The 27,457-nt window shown below is 38.5% G+C and overlaps 1 protein-coding gene across 2 annotated transcripts in view; it reads left to right on the plus strand.

The window, feature by feature from the left end:
• LOC126161770 (U7 snRNA-associated Sm-like protein LSm11) overlaps positions 1–25,138 on the plus strand; it is a 110,039-nt gene extending 84,901 nt beyond the window's left edge. Inside the window, exons 4-7 of one of the 2 annotated variants that reach the window (XR_007534953.1) lie at positions 9,275–9,413; positions 24,539–24,705; positions 24,788–24,894; positions 24,986–25,138. Coding sequence is in view for 1 of the 2 variants with exons in the window: in XM_049917838.1 (XP_049773795.1) it covers positions 9,275–9,413; positions 24,539–24,690 (291 nt within the window). In the remaining variant the exon portion in view is untranslated. Of the gene's footprint in view, positions 1–9,274; positions 9,414–24,538; positions 24,706–24,787; positions 24,947–24,985 lie in introns of those variants that run through there. The other variant, XM_049917838.1, reaches the window with a different exon arrangement.
• Positions 25,139–27,457: the final 2,319 nt, after the last annotated feature.

Here is a 27,457-nt window from a genome sequence, read left to right on the forward strand (position 1 = left end):
GATGACGAATGCCTCGCCAATATGCTGCCGATATGGTTGCGCTATCAGTCGCAGGATGGCATTCACATATCATACAGCCATTATGGTGCCTTCCGTGACCGCCAGTGGCGTGCATCGGCCACATGTAATGCCACCCCAAAACAGCAGGGAACCCCCACCTTGCTGCACACACTGGACAGTGTGTCTAAGGCGTTCAACCTGACTGGGTTGCCTCCAAACATGTCTCCGACGATTGACTGGTTAAAGGCATATGTGACACTCATCGATGAAGAGAACTTGATGCCAATCCTGTGAAGTTGTGCATCATGCAGCATATTGTTCACAGCTTGAGTCATAACATTATGTGGTATTATTCAACATGGTGGCGTTGCTGTCAGGGTTTCTCCGAGCCGTAATCCGTACTTAGCGGTCATCCACTGCTGTAGTAGCCCTTCGGCGGCCTGAGCGAGGTATGTCATCGACAGTTCCTGCCTCTGTGTATCTCCTAAATGTCCGAAGAACATCTCTTTGGTTCACTCTGAGACATCTGGACACTTCCCTTGTTGAGAGCCCTTCCTGTCACAAAGTAACAATGCCGACGCGATCGAATTGTGGTATTGACCATCTAGGCATGGTTGAACTGCAGACAACATGAGCTGTGTACCTCCTTCCAGGTGGAATAACTGGAACTGATCAGCTGTCGGACCTCCTCCGCCTAATAGGCACTGCTCATGCATGGTTGTTTACACCTTTGAGCGGGTTTAGTGACATCTCTGAACAGTCAAAGGGGCTGTGTCTGTGATATAATATCCACAATCAACGTCTATCTTCAGGAGTTCTTGGAACTGGGGTGATGCAAAACTTTTTTTGATGTGTGTACTTCTCCCTTTTTGATTCTGCACAGAACCCCCTCATTGCTTACTTTATCAATCCACCTAATTTTCAACATTCTTCTGTAGCACCAAATGTCAAATGCTTTGCTGTTCTTTTCTGGGTTTCCTGCAGTCCATGTTTAACTGTCATAAAATGTTGTGCTCCAAATGTGCATTGTCAGAAATTTCTTCCTCAAATTAAGGCCTAAGTTTCATTCTAGTAAACTTGGCTTGGCCAGGAACGCCCTTTTTTCCAGTACTAATCTGCTTAGGATGTCCTCCTTGTTCCGTCCATCACGTGTTATTTTGCTGTCAAGGTAGCAGAATTCCATAACTTCATCTTCTTTGTGGTCACCAATCCTGAAGTAAAGTTTCTTGCTGTTTTCATTTCTGTTACTTCTTATTGCTTTCATCTCTCTTCAATTTACTGTCAATCCATATTCTGTACTCATTAGATTGTTCAATACATTCAACTGTTGTGAGTGAATCTTGTCATTGATATACTTTCACCTTGAATTTTAAAACCACTCTCAAACCTTTCTTTTATTTCTGCCATTGGTTCTTCAAAGTATAGAGTGAACAGTAGGGGCAAAAGACTACGTCCCTGTCTTACATTCTTTCCAATCTGAGCACTTTGTTCTTGGTCTTCCACTTTTATTATTCCCTCTTGGCTATGTATGTGTTCTTCGGTATATTACCCATCTTTCCCTGTAGCTTACCCCAATTTTTCTGAGAATTTAGAATATCTGGCAGCATTTTACATTGTCAAATGCTTTTTCCAGTCTGACAAATCCTATGAATATGTCTTGATTTTTCTTTCGTCTTGCTCCCATTATCAACCACGACGTCAGAATTGCCTCTCTGGTGCCTTTACCTTTCTGAAAGGTAATCCTCATCTAACACATCCTCAATTTTCTTTTCAGTTCTCTGTATATTATTTTTGTCAGCAACTTGGTGCATGAGTTGTTAAGCTGATTGTGAAATAATTCTCTCACTTGTCAGCTCTTGCAGTCTTCAGAACTGTGTGGATAGTGTTTTTCCAGAAGTCAGATGGTATATCACCAGACTTGTACATTCTACACACCCACATGAATACTCATTTTGTTGCCACTTCACCCAATGATTTTAGAAATTCTGATGGAATGTTACCTATCCCTTCTGCCTTATTTGATCTTAAGTCTTCCAAAGCTCTCTTAAATTCTGATTCTGATACTGGATCCCCTACCTCTTCTAAATCGACTCCTGTTTCTTCTTCTATAACATAAGACAAATCTTCTCCACTCATAGGGACCTTTATTGTACTCTTTCCACCTCTCCGTTCTCTCCTTAGCATTTAACAGTGGAATTACTGTTGCGCTTGTAATGTCACCATCCTTGCTTTTAATTTCACCAAAGGTTGTTTTGACCTTCCTGTATGCTGAGTCTGACCTTCCGACAATAATTTTTTTTTTTTATTTCTTCACATTTTTCATGGAGCTGTTTCCTGTGCTCCCCTGCACTTCCTGTTTGTTTCATTCCTAAGTGACTTATATTTCTGAATTCCTGAGGTTCTCTGAACATTTTTGTGCTTCCTTCTTTCATTGATCAACTGAATTATTTCTTCTGTTACTCATGGTTTCTTCATAGTTATCTTCTTTGTACTTATGGTGTTCTTTCCAACTTCTGTGATTGCAGTTTTTAGAGATGTCCATTCCTCTTAAACTGAACTGGCCATTGAGCTGTTTCTTATTGCAGTATCAATAGCATCAGAGCATTTCAAGCATGTCTCTTCATTCGTAAGCACTTCTGTATCCCACTTCCTCATACATTGATTCTTCCTGACTAGTCTCTTAACCTTCAGCTTACTCTTCATAATTACTAAATTGTGATCTGAGTGTATATCTGCTCCTGGGTAACTCTTACAATCCAATACCTGATTTTGGAATCTCCACCTGTCCATTATGTAATTTAACTGAAATCTTCCCGTATCTCCCAGCTTTTTTCAAGTATATGTCCCCCTCTTGTGATTCTTGAACAGGTTATTCAATATTACTGACTGATATTTATTGCAGGACTCAATTAGTGTTTCTTTTCTCTCATTTGTAGTACCAACCCCGTATTCTCCCATAACCCTTTCTTCTTCTCGTTCCTCTAAGACCGCATTCCATTTCCCTTTACATACTGAATTATCCATTCAATATCCTCATACACTTTGGCTGTCTCTTTAACTTCAGCTTGCGATGTTGGTAAATATACCTGAACTGTCATTGTTGGTGTTGGTTTGCTGTTGATTCTGTTGAGAATAACGCTATCACTGAACTGTTCACAGTAACACACTCTCTACTCTAACTTCCTGTTTGTAACAAGTCCTAGTCCTGTTATACCATTTTCTGTTGCTGTTGATATTGTCCTGTACTTATATGACCAGAAATCCATCTCACTTTCCTGACCCACACTACATCCAGATTGAGTGTTAGCATATCCATTTTCAGATTTTCTAGCACCCCCACCACTTTCAGACTTCTGATATACAAACCCCGACTTGTAGAACATTACTCTTTCATTGGTTATTCAAGCTTTTTCTCATGGTGACCTCCTCCTTGCAGTCCTATTCTGGAGATCAGAATGCGTGACTACCGTAGTCCAGAATCTTCTGCAAAGGAGAATCATCATGACATTTTTCCTATTAAATGCCACATGTCCTTTAATGCAGTGGTTTACATTGCCTTCTGTGCTCTCACACCGTTGATCATTGCTGATTCTTCTGCTTTTAGAGGCAGTTTTCGACCCCAAGGGCAAGAGAGTGCCCTGAACCTCTGTCCTCTCTTCTCCGCTCAATTTGACGTGGCCATTGGCAGAATGAGGGTGACTTCTTGTGCAGGAAGTCTTTCGCCATTTTTATGCCAGAAGTTAGCTGCCAGTGCCACTTATTTTTATTCAGAATTTCAGCAGTGATGGGCTCCAACCCGGGACTGAGGACATTTTGATTACTAATGAAAGATGCTACCCCTACACCACGGTTACAGGAGCAAAATGAAATAGAAGACCCTGATGACATGGTTCAATACTGTAATGTGTATCAACTGATAGATTGACTTTAATTGTTCAAATCACCATTATGTTGGAATTCTGTGACACACTAAGTAAGAAAGCATAAAACTTACTCCGTACTCTTTCATTTCTCAATCACAGTCTGATTACCTAAAAATTAAGAAGGAAGCAGTAGTAGCTGCCCTCTTCACAGTTTTGTTTTTTGTATAAAATAGACACAGTTACATGCACGTGTTTTTGTATTATTTCTGATGATCTAAAATACCATGTGGCCCTGATGTATCAGACTCAGAAGTCTGTGAATTTCCTGAAATTCCTCTTGCTTCTGCGTAATATTTCCCTGATGGATGTGCTGCACAGTACAAAATTTATATGCGTCTGTGAATGTGATTTCAATGTTAAGTGCAGCTGGTCTTTTTTTTGCAACCAGGCATGGCAAATATACTTGCAGTGGTATTGGTCGCACTGTTAAAAGACCTGTCACAGGAAGAAGTTTGCAGATACTGTATAAAGATAAAAACTTGCAGCATTGCTGGTATTTGAATTCTGCCAGGAGAGTCTGCAAGGAATTTCAGTTCTCTGTTTCAAAAAATGAAATCTACATCTACATCTGTATTCTGTGAACCACTGTGAAGTGCACGATATAGGATATGTCTCATTGTATCAGTAATTGGAGCATTTTTCCCATTCTATTCACATACGAAGTGAAGGAAAAATGATTATTTAAATGGCTCTATACTTACTACCTTTATATGAGCTGTACATAGGGGGTTTCAGTATATTTCTAGATTCATTATTTAAAGCCAGTACATGAAACTTTGTCTGTGGGGTTTCTCAGGATAGTTTCCGTCTATCTTCAAGAGTCTGGTAGTTTGGTTCTTTCATCATCTCTGTGACACTCTCGTGTGGGTCAGACAAACCTGTGACCATTCATGATGCCACTCTCTGTGTTGTTGTTGTGGTCTTCAGTCCTGAGACTGGTTTGATGCAGCTCTCCATGCTACTCTATCCTGTGCAATGTTCTTCATCTCTCAGTACCTAATGCAACCTACATCCTTCTGAATCTGTTTAGTGTATTCATCTCTTGGTCTCCCTCTGATTTTTACCCTCTACGCTGCCCTCCAATACTAAACTGGTGATCCCTTCATGCCTCACAACATGTCCTACCAACCGATCCCTTCTTCTGGTCCAGTTGTGCCACAAACTTCTCCCCAATCCTATTCAATACTTCCTCATTAGTTATGTGATCTACCCATCTAATCTTCAGCATTCTTCTGTAGCACCACATTTCGAAAGCTTCTATTCTCTTCATGTCCAAACTATTTATCGTCCATGTTTCACTTCCATACATGGCTACACTCCATACAAATACTTTCAGAAATGACTTCCTGACACTTAAATCTACACTCGATGTTAACAAATTTCTCTTCTTCAGAAACGCTTTCCTTGCCATTGCCAGTCTACATTTTATATCCTCTCTACTTCGACCATCATCAGTTATTTTGCTCTCCAAATAGCAAAACTCCTTTACTACTTTAAGTGTCTCATTTCCTAATCTAATTCCCTCAGCATCACCCGACGTAATCCGACTACATTCCATTATCCTCATTTTGCTTTTGTTGATGTTCATCTTTTATCCTACTTTCAAGACACCATCCATTCCCTTCAACTGCTCTTCCAAGTCCTTTGTTGTCTCTGACAGAATTACAATGTCATCAGCGAACCTCAAAGTTTTTATTTCTTCTTCATGGATTTTAATACCTACTCCGAATTTTTCTTTTGTTTCCTTTACTGCTTGCTCAATATACAGCTTGAATAACATCGGGGAGAGGCTACAACCCTGTCTTACTCCCTTCCCAACCACTGCTTCCCTTTCATGTCCCTCGACTCTTATAACTGCCATCTGTGTACATACAATATTCCTTGCTAATCCTGTTTGGTATGGATCCCACGCACAAGAGCAATATTTTAGAATGGGTTGCATGAGTGATTTGTTACCAGTCTCCTTTGGAGACTAATTGCATTTTCCTACTATTGTACCAGTACACTGAAGTGTGGTACATGCTTTGCCCACGACTGAGCCTGTGTGATTGTTCCACCGCATGTTCTACTGAGTGTTACACCCAGGTATTTGTAAGAGATTCCAACTGTGACTCGCTAATATTATAGTTATAGGATACTATGTTTCTTTCATTTTGTGATGTGCACATTTTTACATTTTTGAACATTTAAAGCATGTTGCCAAACATTGCATCACTTTGAAATCTTATAAAGGTCTGACTGAATATTTGTGCAGCTTGGTTCAGACTGTACTTCATTGTAGGGACTACATAATCTGTGAAAAGTCTGGGGTTACTTTTAATATTGTCCACTAGATCATTAATACACAACATGAACAGCAACAGACCCAACACACGTCCTTGGGGTACACCTAAGTTATTTCTACATCTGTCCATTATTGTCCATCCATGATAATGTGGTGCATCCTCCCGACTGAGAAATCCTAAGTCCAGCACATATTTTGTCTGATACTCCATAAGATCGTATTTCTGATGATAAGCATCGATGTGGTACTGAGTGTAATGTTTTCTGAAAATCAAGAAATATGGCCTCTATCAGACTGCGTTGATCTGTGGCTTTCAGGGTGTCATGTGAGAAAAGTGCGAACTAGGTTTCACTTGATCTATGTTTTCGAAATCCCTGCTGATTGGCGTGGATGAGGTCATTATTTTCAAGATACCTCATTATGTTTGAGCTCAGAATATGTTCTAATATTCTACACAAATGGATGTCAAGGACATTGTAGAGTAGTTTTGTGGATCATTTCTTCCACCCTTCTTGTAGACAGGTGTAATCTATGCTTTCTTCTAGCTACTGGACACAGCTTTTTGTTCAAGAGAAACAAGTTACAAATTCTTTTTTCAACTCTGAAAGTACAAAAACAGATTATGGAACACAATCCATGCATCACACTATACCAATGTCATCAACCAAGATTGGAGCAAAAAGGCTAAGAGGTGGTACAGATTTTAGTACCATGCATGTTTTCTCTGCGCTTCTGTCACTAACACCAGAATGCTCTGTGCAGCCCAGCTGCTATTTTGCATGTGTGCATGGCTCTTCTTGGTATTTGGGGATTGTTGAGAAAGTGAATGACAGTGAAGGAGATGTAACAGGAAGATCGTGCATCCATATGCACCATTCTTGTCCTTCTGTTGGACTGATAATGATGTTTGTGACATTCCATTCTGTCATATTCTGTGTGTTGATATCACCAAAGCAAAAGGCCATACTCATTCTCTAAGCAAAAACTCTTCAAGGTTGGTGGGAGAAAAGTAGTCCTTATACAAAGAACTATTAAATGTGAAACATTACAGTGACTTGTCACATGTATACTTCTAAATGAACTTGAATGCAGATTGCGGCAGCAGCATTTTGTGTTGACATGATAGTGACTTTTGAGAAAGTGCTCAAGTACTGTAAACAAAACCCTAGATGTCACTGCATTGAATTAATCCATTTATGACACAGAAGTTACCATTGTAATGTTCATATATTGTGCAATGTTTATGAACATTTTATAGTTTGTACTTCTGTTTTATACTGCAGTTTTTGTTGTACTTGTGTATTTTAGGCTCACTTATGTTGTTAATGCTTCTTTGATAGCTAACAGTATTTCTCTCAAGGATACTGTGGGAATGCTAATGGCTGAGTGGAGATGTTTTCAAAATCCACATAAAAAATATTTTTGTGATGAAACTGTACTATTTGTAGATCATTGTCTAATAATTCCAATGATTTTCAGAGGTGGGAGGGTGGGGTGGGGGAAGTGGCCATTATTTTTTTCTGATGTAACATAAAATAAAATAAAATAAATCTACAAAAGTTTGTATGGCCAATTCTTTCATATTTTCATAAACTAGATTTCAGAAAGAATATTAAGGGAAAAATTGGCAGCATACTTTTTTCCACTTAAAAACTGCTACCAATTTTTAAATTTTCGCAGCTTGGTTTGAAGTAACACCTTGCATCAAACTTTGGCAATCACTAGCAACAGAATGCATATGAAGCAATAAAAACTGGTAACAGTTCATGAAATTAACTACAAAAGCTCTACACAAAATCTCATTTCTCTGCTAGATAGTGGATATCATAGCCTGGATGACTTGATATGGAATGACCCAGAGACATTGGCCAACGAGCAGCAGGTCAGTATAGCCAAAGAATAATTGAATAACAGAAGCCAGCATCAAGCCAGACAACACAGTCATATATACAGGCTCTTTTGGGGCTGTGTTACGTGGTAATGAAGTGTCTGGTAGAGGACATCCATCAAGCACCTTTTTTATTGAAGGGTGGCACTAGACATAGATCATAATCAGCTGGTGCCAAACATTGAGTCAATACACCAGAAAAGAGTATACCAAAACATACTTTCAAGTGTTGTACCAACAGCAGCCATGGAAGACCATCAATATCTTGCTTTGGTAATGCAACAAATAATGAGAGAAGGGATATGACAGTGTATGATGTCTGTTTATTTCAAATCCAGATAGCTGGTTGGAAGAAGCAGTGTTGTACAGTGAGTTCAGCTTTATCTGTATTTTGGTATGTATATAATCAACATATTTTCAGTATGATGTGTTAGTATTTGTTAACAACCCTGCTATCATAACTGGTATTTTATTCCAGTTTTTATGTGACAATATACTATGATTTCAAGGAAGTTTGGACAGGTTATTAATCCAGCAGATTCTTAATAACCAAGTGGTCCATAGTTTCCTATTTAGTCCCCTAGATTCTAATCTAGAAATTAAATTATTGAACTTGTATCTTACTTGGCTGCCTCTTTATTTTGTCAGTCTAATTGTAGAGGTTCCCAGTAGATACTATATTATGAATAACTTTTTGACACACTATATACTTTCAATATAAGTTTGAATTGTGGACAGTAAACAGACTACAGTTTTCTTATATATGTTATATGTTTTTATATCTTCTCATTTATGGGCTGCATTAAGAGATTGAAGTTACAGTGTTGTAGCAACAATGCATAGCCGGACGACCTTATATGTGGCCTCTGTGATAAATTCTTCCTTCTTCATACAGAAATGCCATGTAACTTTCATTATTGTAACATTAAATTATCTTACATATTGTTGAAGAATTGCCAGAAGTATGAAAATTGCTGAATGGGAAGGCAAAAGGTTTGAAATGAAGGTAACATTGAGTTGTGCACACTGTTTAGTAGTTAATAATTTCAGAATGATTACTATGATCATTCAATTTTGATACAAGTTCAGACAGGTTCCATAAATTCTGCTGCTAATCAGGTTGTATAGCCACATTTTTAAAACCAGACTTTTAAAATATTTGTTTCCCTTTTTTTCCAGGTAGTTACGAGAAGTATGAATGGTATCAGGGGTTACTGTGAGGCCTTTGTTGTTGCCTTTGACAGGCACTGGAATCTGGCACTAAAGGATATACGTGAAGTTTGGACAAGAAAGAAGAAGGCTAAAGTACCTTCTATTGGTAAATATATAAAAGTTATAATGATTTACACTTTGTATGTAATTTACTTCCAATGTTATCGAATTCGGGATGCTATGAGACAGTTATAAATAGTGATATCATTTTATATTGATTCTTCTCCAAGAATTACAACTGATTGCATCAGGCGTCATCAGTGTTCTCCTTCTACCACTTTTTACCTAAAAAAAAGTCACCAATTTCATGTATTTGCAAATTTATGATCAGTGTTTATACTACTTCCCATTATTGGATTCAGCTGGAACTCTGTATGCTTCTATGAAATTGTCAACAGTCAATATTATACTCCCATACAGTACAAATTTAATATGGTGGCTCAAGAATGGCAAATGATCTGTAATGTTTCACAAATTGATATTTGAGTATTTTCACTGGAGCAAGTCTCAAACTTCTTAATATTTCACCTTGTTTTGCTTAAAACAAATGTTTATTACTAAAGAAAACCATGGAAAATCAAGGATGGAATAACAACAATATTATGAAAAGGATAGATTGTGCCTCACCATATAGAGGAGACACTGACTCATACAGGCACAACAAAAAGACTGCTGTACATTTGAGCTTTTGGCCAAAAGGCCTTCTTCTAAAGTAGCACGCATTCACACAAACACAACTCACACTTGCATGACTACTGGGTAGCTCAGTTGATACACCACTTGCCCATGAAAGGTGAAGGTCCCACATTCGAGTCCTTGTCCGACACACAGTTGTAATCTGCTAGGAAGTTTCATATCAGCATACACTCTGGCACAAAGTGAAAATTCATCCTGGAAGATTCCTCTAGGCTGTGGCTAAGCCATGTCTCCGATGTCCGCAATATCATTTATTCCAGGAGTGCTAGTTCTGCAAACATTTTAGATATGCATCACGGTTTCACGGTCGTTTACACTGATGGCTCCAAATACGGGAATTCCCTTGGCTGCTCTGTAGTGTTCCTAGACTGTGTCACCAGGATTCACCTTCCTACCGAGTATACTGTTTTTTCAGCAGAGCTCCATGCAATCCTGAAGGCACTGCAGCAGGTGCATCGTCTTCCGGGCAGACGTTTTCTCATCTGCTCAGATTCCCTTTGTGCCTTGCAATCATTGCAGAACCTGTACGCAGCTGAGGAGTTGGTCTGGCTCATAACTGACCAACTGTACGTGCTCCACCAGCAGGGTAAGCAGGTGTCATTCTGCTAGGTGCTCAGTCATGTCAGGATATGGGGCACTGAATAGGCTGCTCAGGCTGCCAAGGAGGCCTGAATAGGACAGGACGTGATACATTGTCCTATTCCCTTGCAGTCTGTCATTTCTGTCCTACATAGGAAGTGCATGCAGTTGTGGGAGGAGGAATGGCTGGCAGTGCCATCAATAAGCTGTGGTTGGTTAAGTCCACAACACAGCCATGGCATTCCTGCTGCCAGTTGCCCAGGTGGTATGAAGTCACACTCACTCGTCTTAGGATTGGGACTGTCCTCTCACACAAAGCTTTCTATTATGGTGGTAGGATCCCCGGTTTTGTGATGCCTGTGGTGAGCACATCTCTATCTGCCACATTTTAACAGATGAGACGAGTGTAGTTAGGGTTTCAAAGTTTTGTGATGTGTCCGGTTTCTGGCCTAAATTTTTAGGCTGGAGATTTTAGTGTGTTGCGGAGTGGCTGGCGCCTCCTCTTTTTCTTTTTTTCTTTTTTTTTTTTCATGCGTTCCCCCAGCCACATACATCTGCTATATTGTTTTAGGTCCTTCCACCACTTTCTTCCTGTGTCGTTCATGTTTTAATGCTGACACCATGCTTTGTCCCATGCTTCGGTGTGGGTCCGTATGGTTTTCCACCCTTTGTTACATGTGTTTTACTTGCTGTTTTATCTTTCCGTACTGAGTATTTTACTGACACTCATCTCAATCTGTTTTTGTGTGGGCACTAAAGACCTTGCCGTCAGGTGCCCTTATCACCATCTCCACCGCCAGTAGTTCTGCAAGTTACACATATGAAGTTTGGAAGGTAGGAGATGAGGTATTGGCAGCAGTAAAGCTGTGTGGGTGGGTCATGAGTCATGCTTGAGTAGTTCATTTGGTAGAGCACTTGCCCATGAAAGGTTCTTGGTAGCCAGAAACATTGATTTTGTGTGTGTGTGTGTGTGTGTGTGTTTGGTTGTGGTATTCTTTATTTCTTCTAACTGGCTTACTGTAAAAACTGTTGTTTGTGTCAACAATGTAGACCAATGTGACAATTTGGTTATTATCACCATTCAAGATGCATCAATTTTTATCATAAAACCATATTCAAGTTTAAATCTGTTTTTTGAATCAAAGTAAAGTAAAACACAATGTGCTTCTCAATATGGCTACTTGTAGTTCAGAGTAGCCCCTATCGATAGGCAGGCCTGCATATAGCAGTGAATTATATAAATTCTTTGTAGGGTTGTATTGTATTTAACTATAGCAAAAGCATACATATCACATACAAATTCATTCACTGTGTTCTGTGCTTTCATTCATTACTTGCAAGTAGTTAATGTCATGTGAAGGAACAGTCTCCATTGGATAGAACTAGTGTTCTGTTGCCTGACTTTTCTCTTTTACACAGGATTTTAATTTTATTTAGACATTCCTTTCCTGTTGAAGTGCTTGGTATATATGCAAATGTGGTAATTACTTCTTGTTGGCTTCCAAGAAATTACTGTTGCTTTTGTATTCTTAAATTCTGTATGGACTTTGGAGTTTGTGTGAACAATGTGGGCCATTTTTGTTCCTATATTTTCCTTACCTCAATAGACAGCTTCTCCATTGTTGCTTTCAATTCTTTTCTTCATATAATCTCATCCTGATACCATAATAACTTAGTTGATGATTAAAGGGTGGAACAATGGGTTGAAGAAAAAATAAATTTTAAACTTTCATCAGAAATAAACCATTTGTATGGATTTTAATTGTTCTTTTTAACTTACTGAGTTCCACATGAATGGTATAATTTAAAACTCTGTCCTGTGCACTCGAGCCCAGATTCTTGCCTTTTGTGGACTGTGCTCATACCAAATGAGCTATGCAGAAATGACTCTCGACTTGTCCTCATAGTTCTATCAGTACCATTCTCCTATTTTCCAGACTTCACAGAAGTTCTCCTATGTACCTTGCTGGATAGAAGGAAGGATTAGAAGAAAAAAAATAAAAGAGAAATGGCTTACCCATGGCCTTGGGGATTGTTTCCAGAACATAAAGAAAGATATCTGCTGAACTATGACTCATACTTGGAATACTGCTTTTCAGGGATGAGTCATGAGTCATGCCAGATAGCTAATTCAGTAAGAGCAGCACCCACAAATGACCCGGTTACAGTTTGAGATCCCATCAGCTAAATGGGAAGCTCTGAAACACACTTCATTGCAAATTATGGAAATTCATTTAGATGTTTGGCTCTATTTTTTGGTAGTAAATTGCCTTGGCTGAGTCAGATGTCAAAATGCAGTTATCACCCTGAAGTATCTTAGCCACTAAACATAGGGATCTGACAGGTATGGACTACTGCAAGCTTAAAGGGCATTTGCCCAGTCCCATCCTGAACATGGTTGCACTAAGACTGGTTCACATAACATTTTCAACAATCTTTTGATCTTTATTTTAAATAAACATTGTTATTTTTCTCTTGGTTGCTTTGTTATTCTTCCGTACACAACTTAACAGTTCCTTGATCCTGGTGTGCATACCAGGTATGATGCCAGACTTCATCCTGCACAGAAGACCCTTGAGAGGCTGAGGTCATCCTAGCAAGAAATTTGTCATGTGCTCAGACTCTGTGTGTCCTCCTATCTATAGTGGAAATGTAACCAATAAATAAAAGGATCCAGAGCATTAAAGACACTGCCTGAAAGTGAAGGAAGGCAGTATCTTTCTGTTGGATGTCAGGGCATGTGGGAATTACGAGCAACAGCATTGTACATGAGGCAGCCAAATATTCATTTAGGGACAGCAGAGTACATGCTCTTTAATTGATGATAGGAAGAAAAATTATGAGACAGTGGAAATAAGAGTTGCTTTGATGTTACAAAGAAGAAGCTACAACCAACAAAGCTAACAATCGACCAAAGTACTTGTCCTCTCAACCACAGAGATGGCAGGAAGCTGTGTTCAGCAGACTTAAAACAAGGCACTGCTCCATGATCCACAGCTACTTTTTTTAGAGAATCCACCATTAAGTAAGCTAGCAATCTGATACTCTCTGCTCACCATATTTCAAACTGTTATGGTTTACTAGTTAACAAGAGGGCAGCCTTTGTATTTCCCAGGAAATTGCCATCAAATTTATTGTATGATAACACCAGTGTTGCTAAAATTTAAAATTTTACATCAAGGTGGGTCTCCTCCTTAAACTGCTGTCGGGCAATATATAATGGTCTACCTCATTCATTTTTTATCAGTCAGTTGTTTTCATCTACAGTGTTATTTTATCTTTCATCTCTTTTAGCTTTACCTGTTTTTCACTACAAATTTTATTTATTAGCATCTATTTTAAAATTCTGTCAAATGTACAGAGTCTGTCAAAAAATGTGTTCACACTTTAAGGAGTGAAAACAGTTTGCTGTGTGTCTGATTTACATTTAGATACTGATCACACATGTAATACTATCTTCAGCAAGGGAAAAGGTTAGGTTAGATGTTCACAATGACTGCCATTGGCAGCCAGACAAGTATCGGAATGACAAGCAGTCGCTGCAGCTACAGCGGTCAATATTTTAATGAAAATTTCTAAACATGCTGCTGTAACCTCTTGGCAAAAGTCTTCCAGCATTTGTTGCTTAAATCAATAGATTTGAACTTTCACAGTTCCCTGCAAATAAAAATTCCATAATGGTTTGATCTGGAGACTCGGGGGGGGGGACTCAGTGGGCCGTCTTCATCAAATCTAATGTCCCTGTAGATTGTCATCCAGGAAAGCTCATGTGGCTGGATGGTAGTGTGGTGGTGCCCTATCCTGCTGGTAGAAGACCTCATTGTCAGCTCCAGAAAGTACACTTACACCTGGTAAAATTAATTCACATAATATTTCTAGTTACAATTCTCTGGTGACAGTATCACAAATGAAAAATGACCCTACTAGCCTCCTAGATGATATTCCAAACCACACATGAGCTCCTGATAGACTGACTGCCTTATCTACATTAACATGCAGATTTTTCAGTGCCCAGTAGATACAGTTATGCCAATTCACTGTTGCATTAAGTTTAAACTATGCCTCCTCAGACCACCACACTACCTTCATCTCTAATTGTTCATTTACAATTAGCTTTAATTGATACTATTTGAAAACTGCCTTCAGCAGTCACAGTTATCGTCATTAATTGCATGCCTTAATTGTGGGGTAGAAACTTTCCACTTAGCAGCTTTTAGAATTTGCCATACATTTCTACTGCTAATCCTCACTTCATGTGCACATTACATAGCAGAATTATGAGCATAAGCAACAAAGCTTTTCAATACGAGAGCCAACGAAGCAGGACTTGTAGCTGTACACAGTCTTCCAGATCTTCATTTTGTGAATATCACAAAACACTCCATTTGCCTCAGTTATATCAGTAATGTGTTTAATTGTTAGGCAGGTTGGGGATTCTGTTTCAAACACCCAACTCCAGTGACATTGGACTTTAACGGCATCATCAGACTTGATAAAAAACTTCAGAATGCATTTTTACTGCTCGCCCATCAAGCCTGTTTTCAGCCATTTTATTTTCTCACTATCGTGATGAAAGTACTGACATCTGTTGAGCCAAAGGCCTTACTACAACATACTCATAATTCAAATCAGTTGATAATATTGATATCGTGATACATTCTGACAAAGAGTGTATACATTCTTTTGGCTGACTCTGTATGGAACGTTTAAAGTCATAGTTATCAATCTGACTTCAGGAGCAACTGTCTACAAATGCTTGTTATAATTTTAACTATTTTGGTAGTAGACTTTCTTCTTAGAAAGGGTAATGCATAATTATCCTCATAGTAACATACTGTTTATTTGCTCTTTGTTAATCATATCAGTCTTTCCTCCAGTGATGAAAGGAAGTGCTGTGAGGCAGTGGCAACTTGTAACAGCATTAGACATTGATGTTGGCAGTTATTTCTGTGCTCTTCCTCCCAAATGTTGGCACTGCAATATGACAGTTAGAAAAAAAGATAAAAAGCTGTTAATACAAATCCAAGGATCGTTGTCACATTGAGATTGGTGAAAAATGACTTCATTTATTTCACTAAATTTATCCAATCATGTTCAGCAGAGGCATTAATAACTTCAGTATTGAGTGTTGTAAAATAAAAATCGTGGCGGTGGTGGCGATCATAGTGGAGAAAGATGAAAGGAAAAGTTCTGTTCTTTATTTATGAAAGATAACACTCCTTGCCTGTGGCTCTAACTACTCAATTGTAGTGATAAAATGTATTGCAAAGTCAGTCTGCTCTGTATGTTGTTGTTGTTGTGGTCTTCAGTCCAGAGACTGGTTTGATGCAGCTCTCCATGCTACTCTATCCTGTGCAATGTTCTTCATCTCTCAGTACCTAATGCAACCTACATCCTTCTGAATCTGTTTAGTGTATTCATCTCTTGGTCTCCCTCTACGATTCCTACCCTCCACGCTGCCCTCCAATACTAAATTGGTGATCCCTTGATGCCTCGGAACATGTCCTACCAACCGATCCCTTCTTCTAGTCAAGTTGTGCCTCAAGTTTCTCTTCTCTCCAGTTCTATTCAATACCTCCTCATTAGTTATGTGATCTACCCATCTAATCTTCAGCATTCTTCTGTGGCACCACATTTCGAAAGCTTCTATTCTCTTGTTGTCTAAACTATTTATCGTCCATGTTTCACTTCCATACAAGGCTACACTCCATACAAATACTTTCAGAAACAACTTCCTGACACTTAAATCTATACTTGATGTTAACAAATTTTTCTTCTACAGAAACGCTTTCCTTGCCATTGCCAGTCTACATTTTATATCCTCTACTGCGACAATCATCAGTTATTTTGCTACCCAAATAGCAAAACTCCTTTACTACTTTAAGTGTCTCATTTCCTAATCTAATTCCCGCAGCATCACCCGATTTAATTCGAATACATTCCATTATTCTCGTTTTGCTTTTGTTGATGTTCATCTTATACCCTCCTTTCATGACACTGTCCATTCCGTTCAACTGCTCTTCCAGGTCCTTTGCTGTCTCTGATAGAATTACAATGTGATCGGCGAACCTCAAAAAGTTTTTATTTCTTCTCCATGGATTTTAATTCCAGCTCAGACTTTTTCTTTTGTTTCCTTTACTGCTTGCTCAATATACAAATTGAATAACATCGGGGAGAGGCTACAACCCTGTCTCACTCCCTTCCCAACCACTGCTTCCCTTTCGTGCCCTTCGACTCTTTATAACTGCCATCTGGTTTCTGTACAAATTGTAAATAGCCTTTCGCTCCCTGTATTTTACCCCTGCCACCTTCAGAATTTGAAAGAGAGCATTCTAGTCAACATTGTCAAAAGCTTTCTCTAAGTCTACAAATGCTAGAAACATAGGTTTGCTTTTCCTTAGTCTATTTTCTAAGATAAGTCATAGGGTCAGTATTGCCTCGCGTGTTCCAACATTTCTACGGAATCCAAACTGATCTTCCCCGAGGTCGACTTCTAGCTGTTTTTCCATTCATCTATAAAGAATTTGTTTTAGTATTTTGCAGCTATGGCTTATTAAACTGATAGTTCAGTAATTTTCACATCTGTCAACACCTGCTTTCTTTGGGATTGGAATTATTATATTCTTCTTGAAGTCTGAGGGTATTTTGCCTGTCTCATACATCTTGCTCACCAGATGGTAGAGTTTTGTCAGGCCTGGCTCTCCCAAGGCTGTCAGTAGCTGTAATGCAATGTTGTCTACTCCCGGGGCCTTGTTTCGACTTAGGTCTTTCAGTGCTTTGTCAAACTCTTCACGCATTGTCATATCTCCTATTTCATCTTTGTCTACATTCTCTTCCATTTCTATAATATTGTCCTCAAGTACATCGCCCTTGTATAGAGCCTCTATATACTCCTTCCACCTTTCTGCTTTCCCTTCTTTGCTTAGAACTGGTTTTCCATCTGAGCTCTTTATATTCATACAAGTGGTTCTCTTTTCTCCATTGGTCTCTTTAATTTTCCTGTAGGCAGTATCTATCTTACCCCTTGTGATATGCGCCTCTACATCCATACATTTGTCCTCTAGCCATCCCTGCTTAGTCATTTTGCACTTCCTGTCGATCTCATTTTTGAGACGTTTTATACCTTTTTGCCTACTTCATTTACTGCATGTGTATATTTTTTCATTTCATCAATTAAATTTAATATATCTTCTGTTACCCAAGGATTTCTCTTATCCCTCATCTTTTTACGTACTTGATCCTCTGCTACCTTCACTATTTTGTCTCTCAGATTAGATTAGATTAGATTAGATCAGTTTTTCGTTCCATAGATCTGTGCTGAGGAGATCCTCGTGGATGTGGAACATGTCAATTTTTTTTTTTTAATAAAAAGCTGAAATAACAATACTAATAGTATGAATAGATATACAATACATGATTTGTTTCTATTAAAAAATTCGTCAATGGAGTAGAATAGTATGAATATATATATACAATACTTCATTTGTTTCTATTAAAAAATTCGTCAATGGAGTAGAATAGTATGACTATATATACAATACATCATTTGTTTCTATTAAAAAATTCGTCAATGGAGTACAAGGAGTTGGTCACTAGTAAGTCTTTCAGGCTACTTTTCAGCTGATCTTTATTTGTAACTAAGTTTTTTAAGTTTGCTGGCAAATTATTGAAGATGAGTGTTCCTGAGTAGTGGACCCCTTTTTGAACTAAAGTAAGTGCTTTTAAGTCCTTGTGCAGATCATTTTTGTTTCTGATATTGTATGTATGAACTGATCTGTTTGTTGGAAAAAGAGATATATTATTTAGGACAAATTTCATTAAGGAGTAAATATACTGAGAGGCAGTAGTTAGTATACCCAGTTCTTTGAAGAGGTTTCTACAGGACGTCCGTGAATTTACTCCACAAATAATACGTATTACACGCTTTTGGACTCTGAAAATTTTTGTTTGACTTGAAGAGTTGCCCCAAAATTGTACCATATGACATTATGGAATGAAAGTAAGCAAAGTATGCAAGCTTTTTTATTTTTATGTCGCCTATGTCTGCTAATACTCGAATTGCAAATACAGCAATACAACAACCTCTTCCATCTGCTCTTCTTCATACTTTATGCATATGCTGGGTGGAAACCTCTTACAGGTTCTGAATTGCATATAGTGAGTCTTTTCGAAGTTTAATGTCAGTGAGTTGGCTTTAAACCATTAATTAATATCCATGAAAATATCATTAGCAGATCTTTCTAGAACTACACTCGATATACTATTTATTGCAATACTTGTGTCATCTGCAAACAAAATGAACTCTGCTTCTGGCAGTGTAACTGATGAGAGATCATTAATGTACACAAGAAAAAGCAGCGGCCCTAAGATGGATCCTTGTGGGACGCCACATGTAATTTCTTCCCATTCTGATGATGACTGATGACTTAATTCACTAGTCCCTTGCACTGACACACTTTGTTTCCTGTTAGCGAGGTATGACTTGAACCATTTTGCAGCACTGCCTGTGACACCATAGAATTCTTATTTATTTAAAAGGATGTTGTGGTTTACACAATCGAATGCCTTTGACAAATCACAGAAAATACCTGCTGCTTGTAACCTGTTATTTAATGAATTAAGTACATTTTCACTGTAGGTGTAAATAGCCTTCTCGATATCTGAACCCTTCAGAAATCCAAACTGTGTTCTTGATATTATGTTGTTTGTGGTCAGATGGTTGAGAAGCTGCCTGTGCATTACTTTTTGTAAAATTTTTGAGAATGCTGGCAAAAGTGAAATCAGTCTGTAGTATGATGGTATCTCTTTATCCCCTTTCTTGAATAGTGGCTTAACATCTGCATATTTTCGCCAGTCAGGAAATGTCCCAGTTATAATTGACTGGTTACACAAGTAACTCAGAATTGTACTAAATTCGCAAGAACACACCTTAATTAACTTTGTTGATATTTCATCATAACCACTAGAATGCTTTGTTTTTAAAGATTTTATTATGGAAGTTATTTCTTTTGGTGAAGTGAGTGACATATTCATGTACCTGAAGCTATTTTTAAAGGCTAGTTTCAGATATTCAAGGGCATTATTCACTGATCCTGACAATCCCATTCTATCAGTAACGGATATAAAGTACTTGTTAAATAGATTTGCCACACTATGCCCATCGGTTACTAATGTGTCATCTACCCTTAGTGCTATTTGCTCCTGTTCCTTTCTGGTTCTACCAGTCTCCTCTTTCACTATATCCCATATTGTTTTTATTTTGTTCCCTGACATTGCTATCTTCTTCTCGTAGCGCATTTGTTTAGATGTCTGAATTACTCTTTTTAATATTTTACAGTATTCCTTGTATTTAGCTAAATCATCAGCATTGGAGCTATTCTTGATCGACAGATACATTTTCCTTTTTGTCTTACAGGAAATCTTTATTCCTTGTGTAGTCCATGGTTTTATTATAGACTTCTGTTTAATTTGAGTAACTTTTAGAGGAAAACTGTTTTCAAACATGGTACTGACATTGTTCATGAATGTGTTATATTTTTCATTCATGTCATGAGCACCATAAACATCTTTCCAGTTGATATCTTTGAGCAGTTTTCTAAAACACTCAATTTTTGGTTGATTGACTACTCTTCTGTACTCAGATTTAGCAGTCTTGATAATCTGCTTAGAATTTACATCTAAAACAATGAGCTGCATGTCATGATCTGATAGTCCATTTATAAGAGGTTTTATGATATGATTTTGTTCCTTTGATTTGTCTATAAAAATATTATCAATGGCTGTCCTTGAGGATTTAGTGATCCTAGTTGGAAAGTTTACAGTGTGAGTTAGATTGAAAGACAACATTACTAACTGCAGTAAATGTTTACTGGAAGATTGCATTAGAAAATCTGTATTAAAATCACCAGCAATCAAAATTTCTTTGTTTCTGCCTGTTAAATAACTCAAAAGAGCTTCTAGATGATTTATGAATAGATTATAATTTCCTGCAGGTGCTCGGTAAATAGTTACTATTATATAGGATCTGTTATGGAACTCTACTTCTGTTGCACATGCTTCTAGATGCTGCTATAAACAGAATTTATTAATGTCAATGTTCTTGAATTTATTGCAGTTTTTAATAAATGTGGCAACTCCTCCTCCATCCGTATCTACTCTGCAGAAGTAGGAAGCTAGCTTAAATCCTGAAATGTCTAACATATCTATATCTCAAAGATACCCATTCTTCTTCTACTGTATTTCTTTCCACCATTGTTGTTAGTCGTTCCCTAATGCTCTCCCTGAAGCTCTCTACAACCTCTGCTCTGTATATCTGCCACCAAATGAGCCACTTGTATGCAACACTTTGACTCATCTCTGTAAATGAGTCAACCAAGAATTCTTCACACTAGGAGATTTCAGCAATCACAAGTGATTGCTTGTCAGTGGCTTATACGTTTCCAGAAGTCAGGTGGTATATTACCAGACTCATATACACACCAGTGTGAATTTTCATTTTATTACTACTTCCACCAATGATTTTAGAAATTCAGATGGAATGGTATCTATCACTTCTGCCTTATTTGATCTTAAGTCACCCAAACCTATTTTAAATTCTGATTATAATACTGAATCCCCCATCTTTGCCCTGTCGACTCCTATTTCTTCTTCTATCACGTCATTAGATAAGTCTTCCTCCTCATAGAGGCCTTCAATGTACACTTTTCACCTACCTTCTCTTCTCTGCGCAACAGTGAAATTCCCACTGCACTCTTAATTTTACCACTCTTACTTTAATTTCACCGTATGTTGTTTTGACTTTTTATTTGCTGAGACCATCCTTCCAACAATCATTACTTTTTCAAATTTTTCACGTTTTTCATGTAGCCATTTTTCATTAGCTTCCCTGCAATTCCTGTTTATTTTGCTCCTAAGTGACTTGTATTTCTTTATTTCCCAAAAACATTTTGTATATTCTTCTTTTGTCACTCAACTGAAGTATTTCTTGTGTTATTCAACAGTTTCTTTGTGGTTCTCTTCCTTGTACCTCCTGTTTTGTTCCAGCTTCTGTGACTGTCCTTTTTAAATATGTCCATTCCTCTTGAACTGAATTGCCTACTGAGCTATTTCTTATCACAGTATCTATAACCTCAGAAAATTTCAAGTGTGTCTCTTCATTCGTTAGCTCTTCCAAATCCCACTTGATTGTACAGTGAATCTTCCTGACTAGTCTCTTAAACTTCAGCGTACTCTTCATAATTAATAAATTGTGTACTGAGTCTATATCTTCTCCTGGGTAAATCTTACACTCCAATACCTGATTTTGGAATCTCTGCCTGACCATGATGAAATCTAACTGAAATTTTCCCGTATCTCCCAGCCTTTTCCAAGTGTACCTCAAATAGAATCACAAAGTGAAATACAATGAAGCCAGTATCATGGTGCAAATGACAAGTTCCTGAAACAGTATATTTAAGGAGTTTACCAAAATAAAGTCATCACAAAACCTAATAACGGGAATGGCAGTTGCAATTTAAACAACACTTGTTGTCCAGCACTAATTTTACTAAAATCTTGTCTTTCATCATATTGACCAGGACAGAGAAATGCTGAGAGAATTTGCATTTCACAGAATATCATTGTGAGCTCCGAAAAACAGAACAACATCGAAGAGTGTAGGAAGCATTGGGAATCGAACTCTGCTATAAATAGCGGTGCAAGGCCAACAATAGCAGAACGATTGTACTACCACCAACATATTTTGCTCGCAATGACCATGAAGATAAGATACGAGAAATAGTGAGGCATGTAGATAGTCATTTTTCCCTCGTTCTATTTGCGAGTAGAACAGGATAGAAAATGTCTAATAATGATATGGGGTAGCCTTCAGTGCACACCGTATGGTGGCTTGTGGAGTATCTGTGTAGATGTAAATGTAGATAGTTCACACACTCTGGCTGGAGACCAAGCAGGGAGTACACATAACAGCAAAATCACAACACCTGAAGAAAATGACTGGGTTGGTCATAGAAATAGTGTGCATAAAATGGAAACAACAACTCAGCAAAACACTTGGAAGCACACCCTAAATTAAAATACTTTGTTAGCAGTCTCTCTCACTAAGGCAATATTATAGTGATGTATTTATATCAACATCTTAAGAACAATAACAATGAAATTGATGCATATAAATATTAATTTTTGTATAGTAATACATATATTTATATAGTAATTTTTATATAGGTGGCTCCTCTGAAGTGTTTGACACTTTTCATCATTTTTCCAGTATACTATGAACTCTGAAAGTGGAACTGGGGTTTCCAAGTGTATCTGCGGGAACAGTCAATGCAATTATATCATGTTTCATAATCAGAATTCCAAAAGCTTATAAATTTAAGGAAACTTGAATTAATAAATTGAGTGTGGCTCCAAAAAGGATCCAATAATTAAGATGTTTAATACCGTAAAACAAAAATAATTTGAGTGAAGCAGAGCACAGATACTGCACAGTTTAACCAAAGCCCAGAGAAACTTTAATTATTTGTCAAATTGTCATAAATATTGTAACAAAAATATACCTCACACTATTAATCTGTTTAATTTTTGTTTCCCTCTTATTCTCTTCCTTCCAGCCAATAGTGACAGTAAGTAAATAAACAGAAAATGCAGCGCATATACACTGAAAAGCCAAAGCAACTGGTACACCTGCCTAATATCAAGTAGGGCCCCCTTGAGCACGCAGAAGTGCCGCAACATGACGTAGAATGGACTCCACTAATGCCTGAAATAGTGCTGGAGGGAATTGACACCATGAATCCCGTAGGGCTGTCCATAAATCCGTAAGAGTGCGAGGGGTGGAGATCTCTTCTGAACAGTATGTTGCAAGGCTTCCCAGATATGCTTAATAATGTTCATGTCTGGGGAGTTTGGTGGGCAGCGGCAGTGTTTAAACTCAGAAGTGTGTTCGTGGAGCCACCCTATAGCAATTCTGGATGTGTGAGGTGTTGCAGTGTTCTGCTGGAATTCCCCAACTCTGTCGGAATGCACAATGGGCATGAATGCGACAGGACCAGACGGGATGCTTATGTTGATGTCACCTGTCAGAATTGTATCTAGACTTATCAGGCATCCCGTATCACTCCAACTGCACACACTCCACACCATTAGAGAGCCTCCACCAGCTTGAACAGTCCCCTGTTGACTTGCAGAGTCCATGGCTTCATGAGATTTTCTCCACACCCATACACCTCCATCCACTCAATAAAATTCGAAATGAGACTCGTCCAACCAGGCAGCATGTTTCCAGTCATCAACAGCCCAGTGTTGGTATTGACAGACCCAGGCGATGCGTGAATCTTTGTGTCATGCAGTCATCAAGGGTACACAAGTGGACCTTCAGCTCCAAAAGCTCTTATCGATGATGTTTCATTGAATGGTTTGCACGCTGACACTTGTTGATGGCTCAGCACTGAAACCTGCAGCAATTTGCAGAAGGGTTGCACTTCTGTCATGTTGACCGATTCTTGTCAGTCATCGTTGGTCCCATTCTTGCAAGCTCTTTTTCCAGTTGCAGTGATGTCAGAGATTTGATGTTTTACCGGATTCTTGATAGTCACAGTACACTCGTGAAATGGTCATATGGGAAAATCCCCACTTCACCACTACCTCGGAGAGGCTGTGTCCCATCGCTCGTGCACTGATTATAACACCATGTTCAAACTCACTCAATTCTTGATAACCTGCCATTGTAGCAGCAGTAACTGATATAACAACTGCGCCAGACACTTGTTGTCTTATATAGCTGTTGCAAACAGCAGCGCCATATTCTGCCTGCTTACATAAATCTGCATTTGAATACGCATGCCTGTTCTAGTTTCTTTGGTGCTCCAGTGTAATATCAAGGAAACAATCATGAATATTAAGTAAACTAAACATTTCTAAAGTGGTATTACATCTTTCAATTGCGCTCTTTGTAAGGTTCTTGTGGTACACTGGTAGAAAGCACACCTGCAACAGGTCGGACTGTACTGGTTCTGAAATCTGGCAAAAAAGAGGAGCTCCTTGAGCGACATGTTCCGCAGTTACTCTTGAGGGGTGAACATGTTGCCATTATTTCTGTTCTACGCTGATTGAGCATAATTTACGTAAGTCTATTTACATTAATAATTTTGTACAGTTAGATTAAAAAACTAAAGAGGCTGAAACACTTTTGATCTATCTGTTCAGGTTTCATGCAGCTCCTGCCCTCAAGACTGCACAAAGAATGTCTGTAAAGACACTACTTGACTTTGGCAAACAGATGACTCATGGCAAACAGATGACACTCAATTGCTGTATAATATCCAAAAATATAGTATTTGACAATAAAGAAAATTATATTTTGTGTTTGTCCATGTCAAATGATTTAATGTTATGTTTTTGCAGTGACTTTCAAAATGGATGCCCATATTGTTTAAAGTGTACAGGGAAAAACAATCAAAGTCCACTTCTGGTAAGTTTGAGATTCTGATACCAATGGATTCTGTATGTATAATATTATGTTCTAACAGCTTCATACATCTCTCGGTTAAGAATACAGAAAGAAATGTTCAATGGAGATGAGGCAAATACGGAAAATGTCAGTTTAGAAATAGTTCTAGAATTATCAACAGTTGCACCACTTACAGTGACTCCTGAGAGTTCTATGTTATTGTTAATAAAAAAGTTTCATGCACAGACTGAAAAGCAACCAAAACCTTGGTATCAGAGTTTAATTCCATTCTACAAGGCAGAATACGACAACTTACAATCCTTGAAAAAATCCTGTTCCGAAAATGCACAACTCTGTTTTTCAAGATTCCCCATAGTACTTATCTCTTGACCGTGTGTATAACAGTTCTTAATTCTTAATTGGGCGGCTTCTTTCGATGCAGGCCGCTTGTTGACCTGACATTGAGATGATGCGCAGAAGAAAAGAAAACTTTATCTTTTGCTGACGCTTGCAGCAGTTGCACTAATGTTTTTTGTCAGTGCTTTTCTTATGTACCAATACAGAAGATCACAAATTATGGAAAATTCATCCTGGGTGTGGCATTGATTTTGCACCTGCTCAACAATCTGCAGAAGAGCATACCTTTGTCCGATAAGAAGCGTGTGAGAGGGCTTTCAAGACTCTGAAGCACACTTCATACCAGCCCCATATCTTGCCACATTTCAGCCTGTAAACAGTAGGTGGTGTTGGTGGACGTCTCTGAACAGGGCCTGGAGCCATCCTGGCTCATACAGATGTGGATGGCTTGGAATATCTGATCACTTTAACATCACACAATTCCGCGAAAAAGGGGTATTTGCAAACTAAAAAGGAGACCCTTGCGATTATCTTCACCCTGAAGAAATTTCATGTTTTTGTAAACAGACTAACAAGGGGAGTGCCAGGGTTGGGAAATGAAGTTCCGAGTGGGATGGCGCGTGTTTGCAGCACTACCCCATAGTGTTACAATGCCCCAGCCATATGGCCATCAGCCAGCCATTCACGAGAAAAACGCTCTGAAACTTTCAGTCCTACAGTATATAATACCCATGCATTCGCTCACTGAACCGAATGCCGTGGTGGCCGATGCAATATTGGTAACAATTTGTGCTTCGTATTTTCAAAGTATTCCCCCCCCCCCCCCCCCCCCCCCCCCAAAAAAAAAATAAGGAAAAGCAAATAAAGTATACAATGACGTTCAAATTGAAAACTTTTGTTCTTTCGACATTTTCAACTTTTCCAACCAAATTATTTCCTTTAGATATTCGTTCGTATTGTATACTGACAATATTTCATTTCTGTCATGTATACATGACATCCGTCAAACAGGAGTGTATGGCTTCTGTCTGACTAGTTCAGGTACACGATCGACTTCAGTGTCATGAGACCGCTTTAAACGAGGGTCCCCACAAAGGGGCATTTGACATACTTGGAGAGCGAAGGGATAGCCGCGCATACGCGCTCCCTGCACTACAAACAGGGGAGAAGAAACTAGCAGTTGCTTTTGCGCGCTTAGAACGATTACACATATGTGAAAGTTTTTCCTGTTGCTAACGTTTTGTTGTTACAGTGCTTCGAAGTAAACACATCGTGAGTTCTAAGGGACTTGCAGAAGTACCGACGATTCTTTACACAGTGAAAAATCGAAGTTGCTGATTAAAGATGCAGTTACCCATTCCAATGCACTGCTGGTTGAAAACGATCTACTAGCGTCAGAAGGTTCGCCGTCAATTCCACACAAAGCTATGCTGATGGCACAGAAGTTGTACAACACTGTGATAGATTTCTTGAGTGAAAACACTATTGTGGTTGATGAGTTACTTCACGAGAATGAAGGTGGTGAAGATGTAGAATTCGAAGAGGTTACAATAGATGATTCTTCGGACGACTATGACCCCCAGGGAAAAAATCCAAAGAGCCTACGTATATTCTGCTAGAATACAAAATACAATGCATCAACATTGTGAAAGCACATCCTCGGTGGAATCTGCAGGTGCTGAAAAGTAAAGGATGGGAATATTTAACATGATGGGAAGACGAAATTGAAAAGGGTGGATCTGTATTTGATAAATACACAGTGATAGATTCATGGACTTATGATCATTTTGTCGAAGCTATGCACAATTATCAGCAAGTTACCACTCAAAATCTGCAACAATGGGCTTTAGCAGCGGCCGCACAATAAGAAAACTTTGAATTTAAAGCTTCTAGTCAATGGGTGGTGAGATTTAAACAACAGCACAGAATTCGTCAACTGAAAGTAACAAAATTCGTATCATGAAAGGAAACAGTGACACTGGAAGAAACCTTGGCTGTTGCAGAAACTTTCCAGCTAGAAACTCGAGATTTAATACCCACTTTTGACTATATTATCGACAAGGATCAAA

This window comes from Schistocerca cancellata, chromosome 2 (assembly GCF_023864275.1).
Source record: "Schistocerca cancellata isolate TAMUIC-IGC-003103 chromosome 2, iqSchCanc2.1, whole genome shotgun sequence".
In the NCBI taxonomy this organism is placed as follows: domain Eukaryota; kingdom Metazoa; phylum Arthropoda; class Insecta; order Orthoptera; family Acrididae; genus Schistocerca; species Schistocerca cancellata.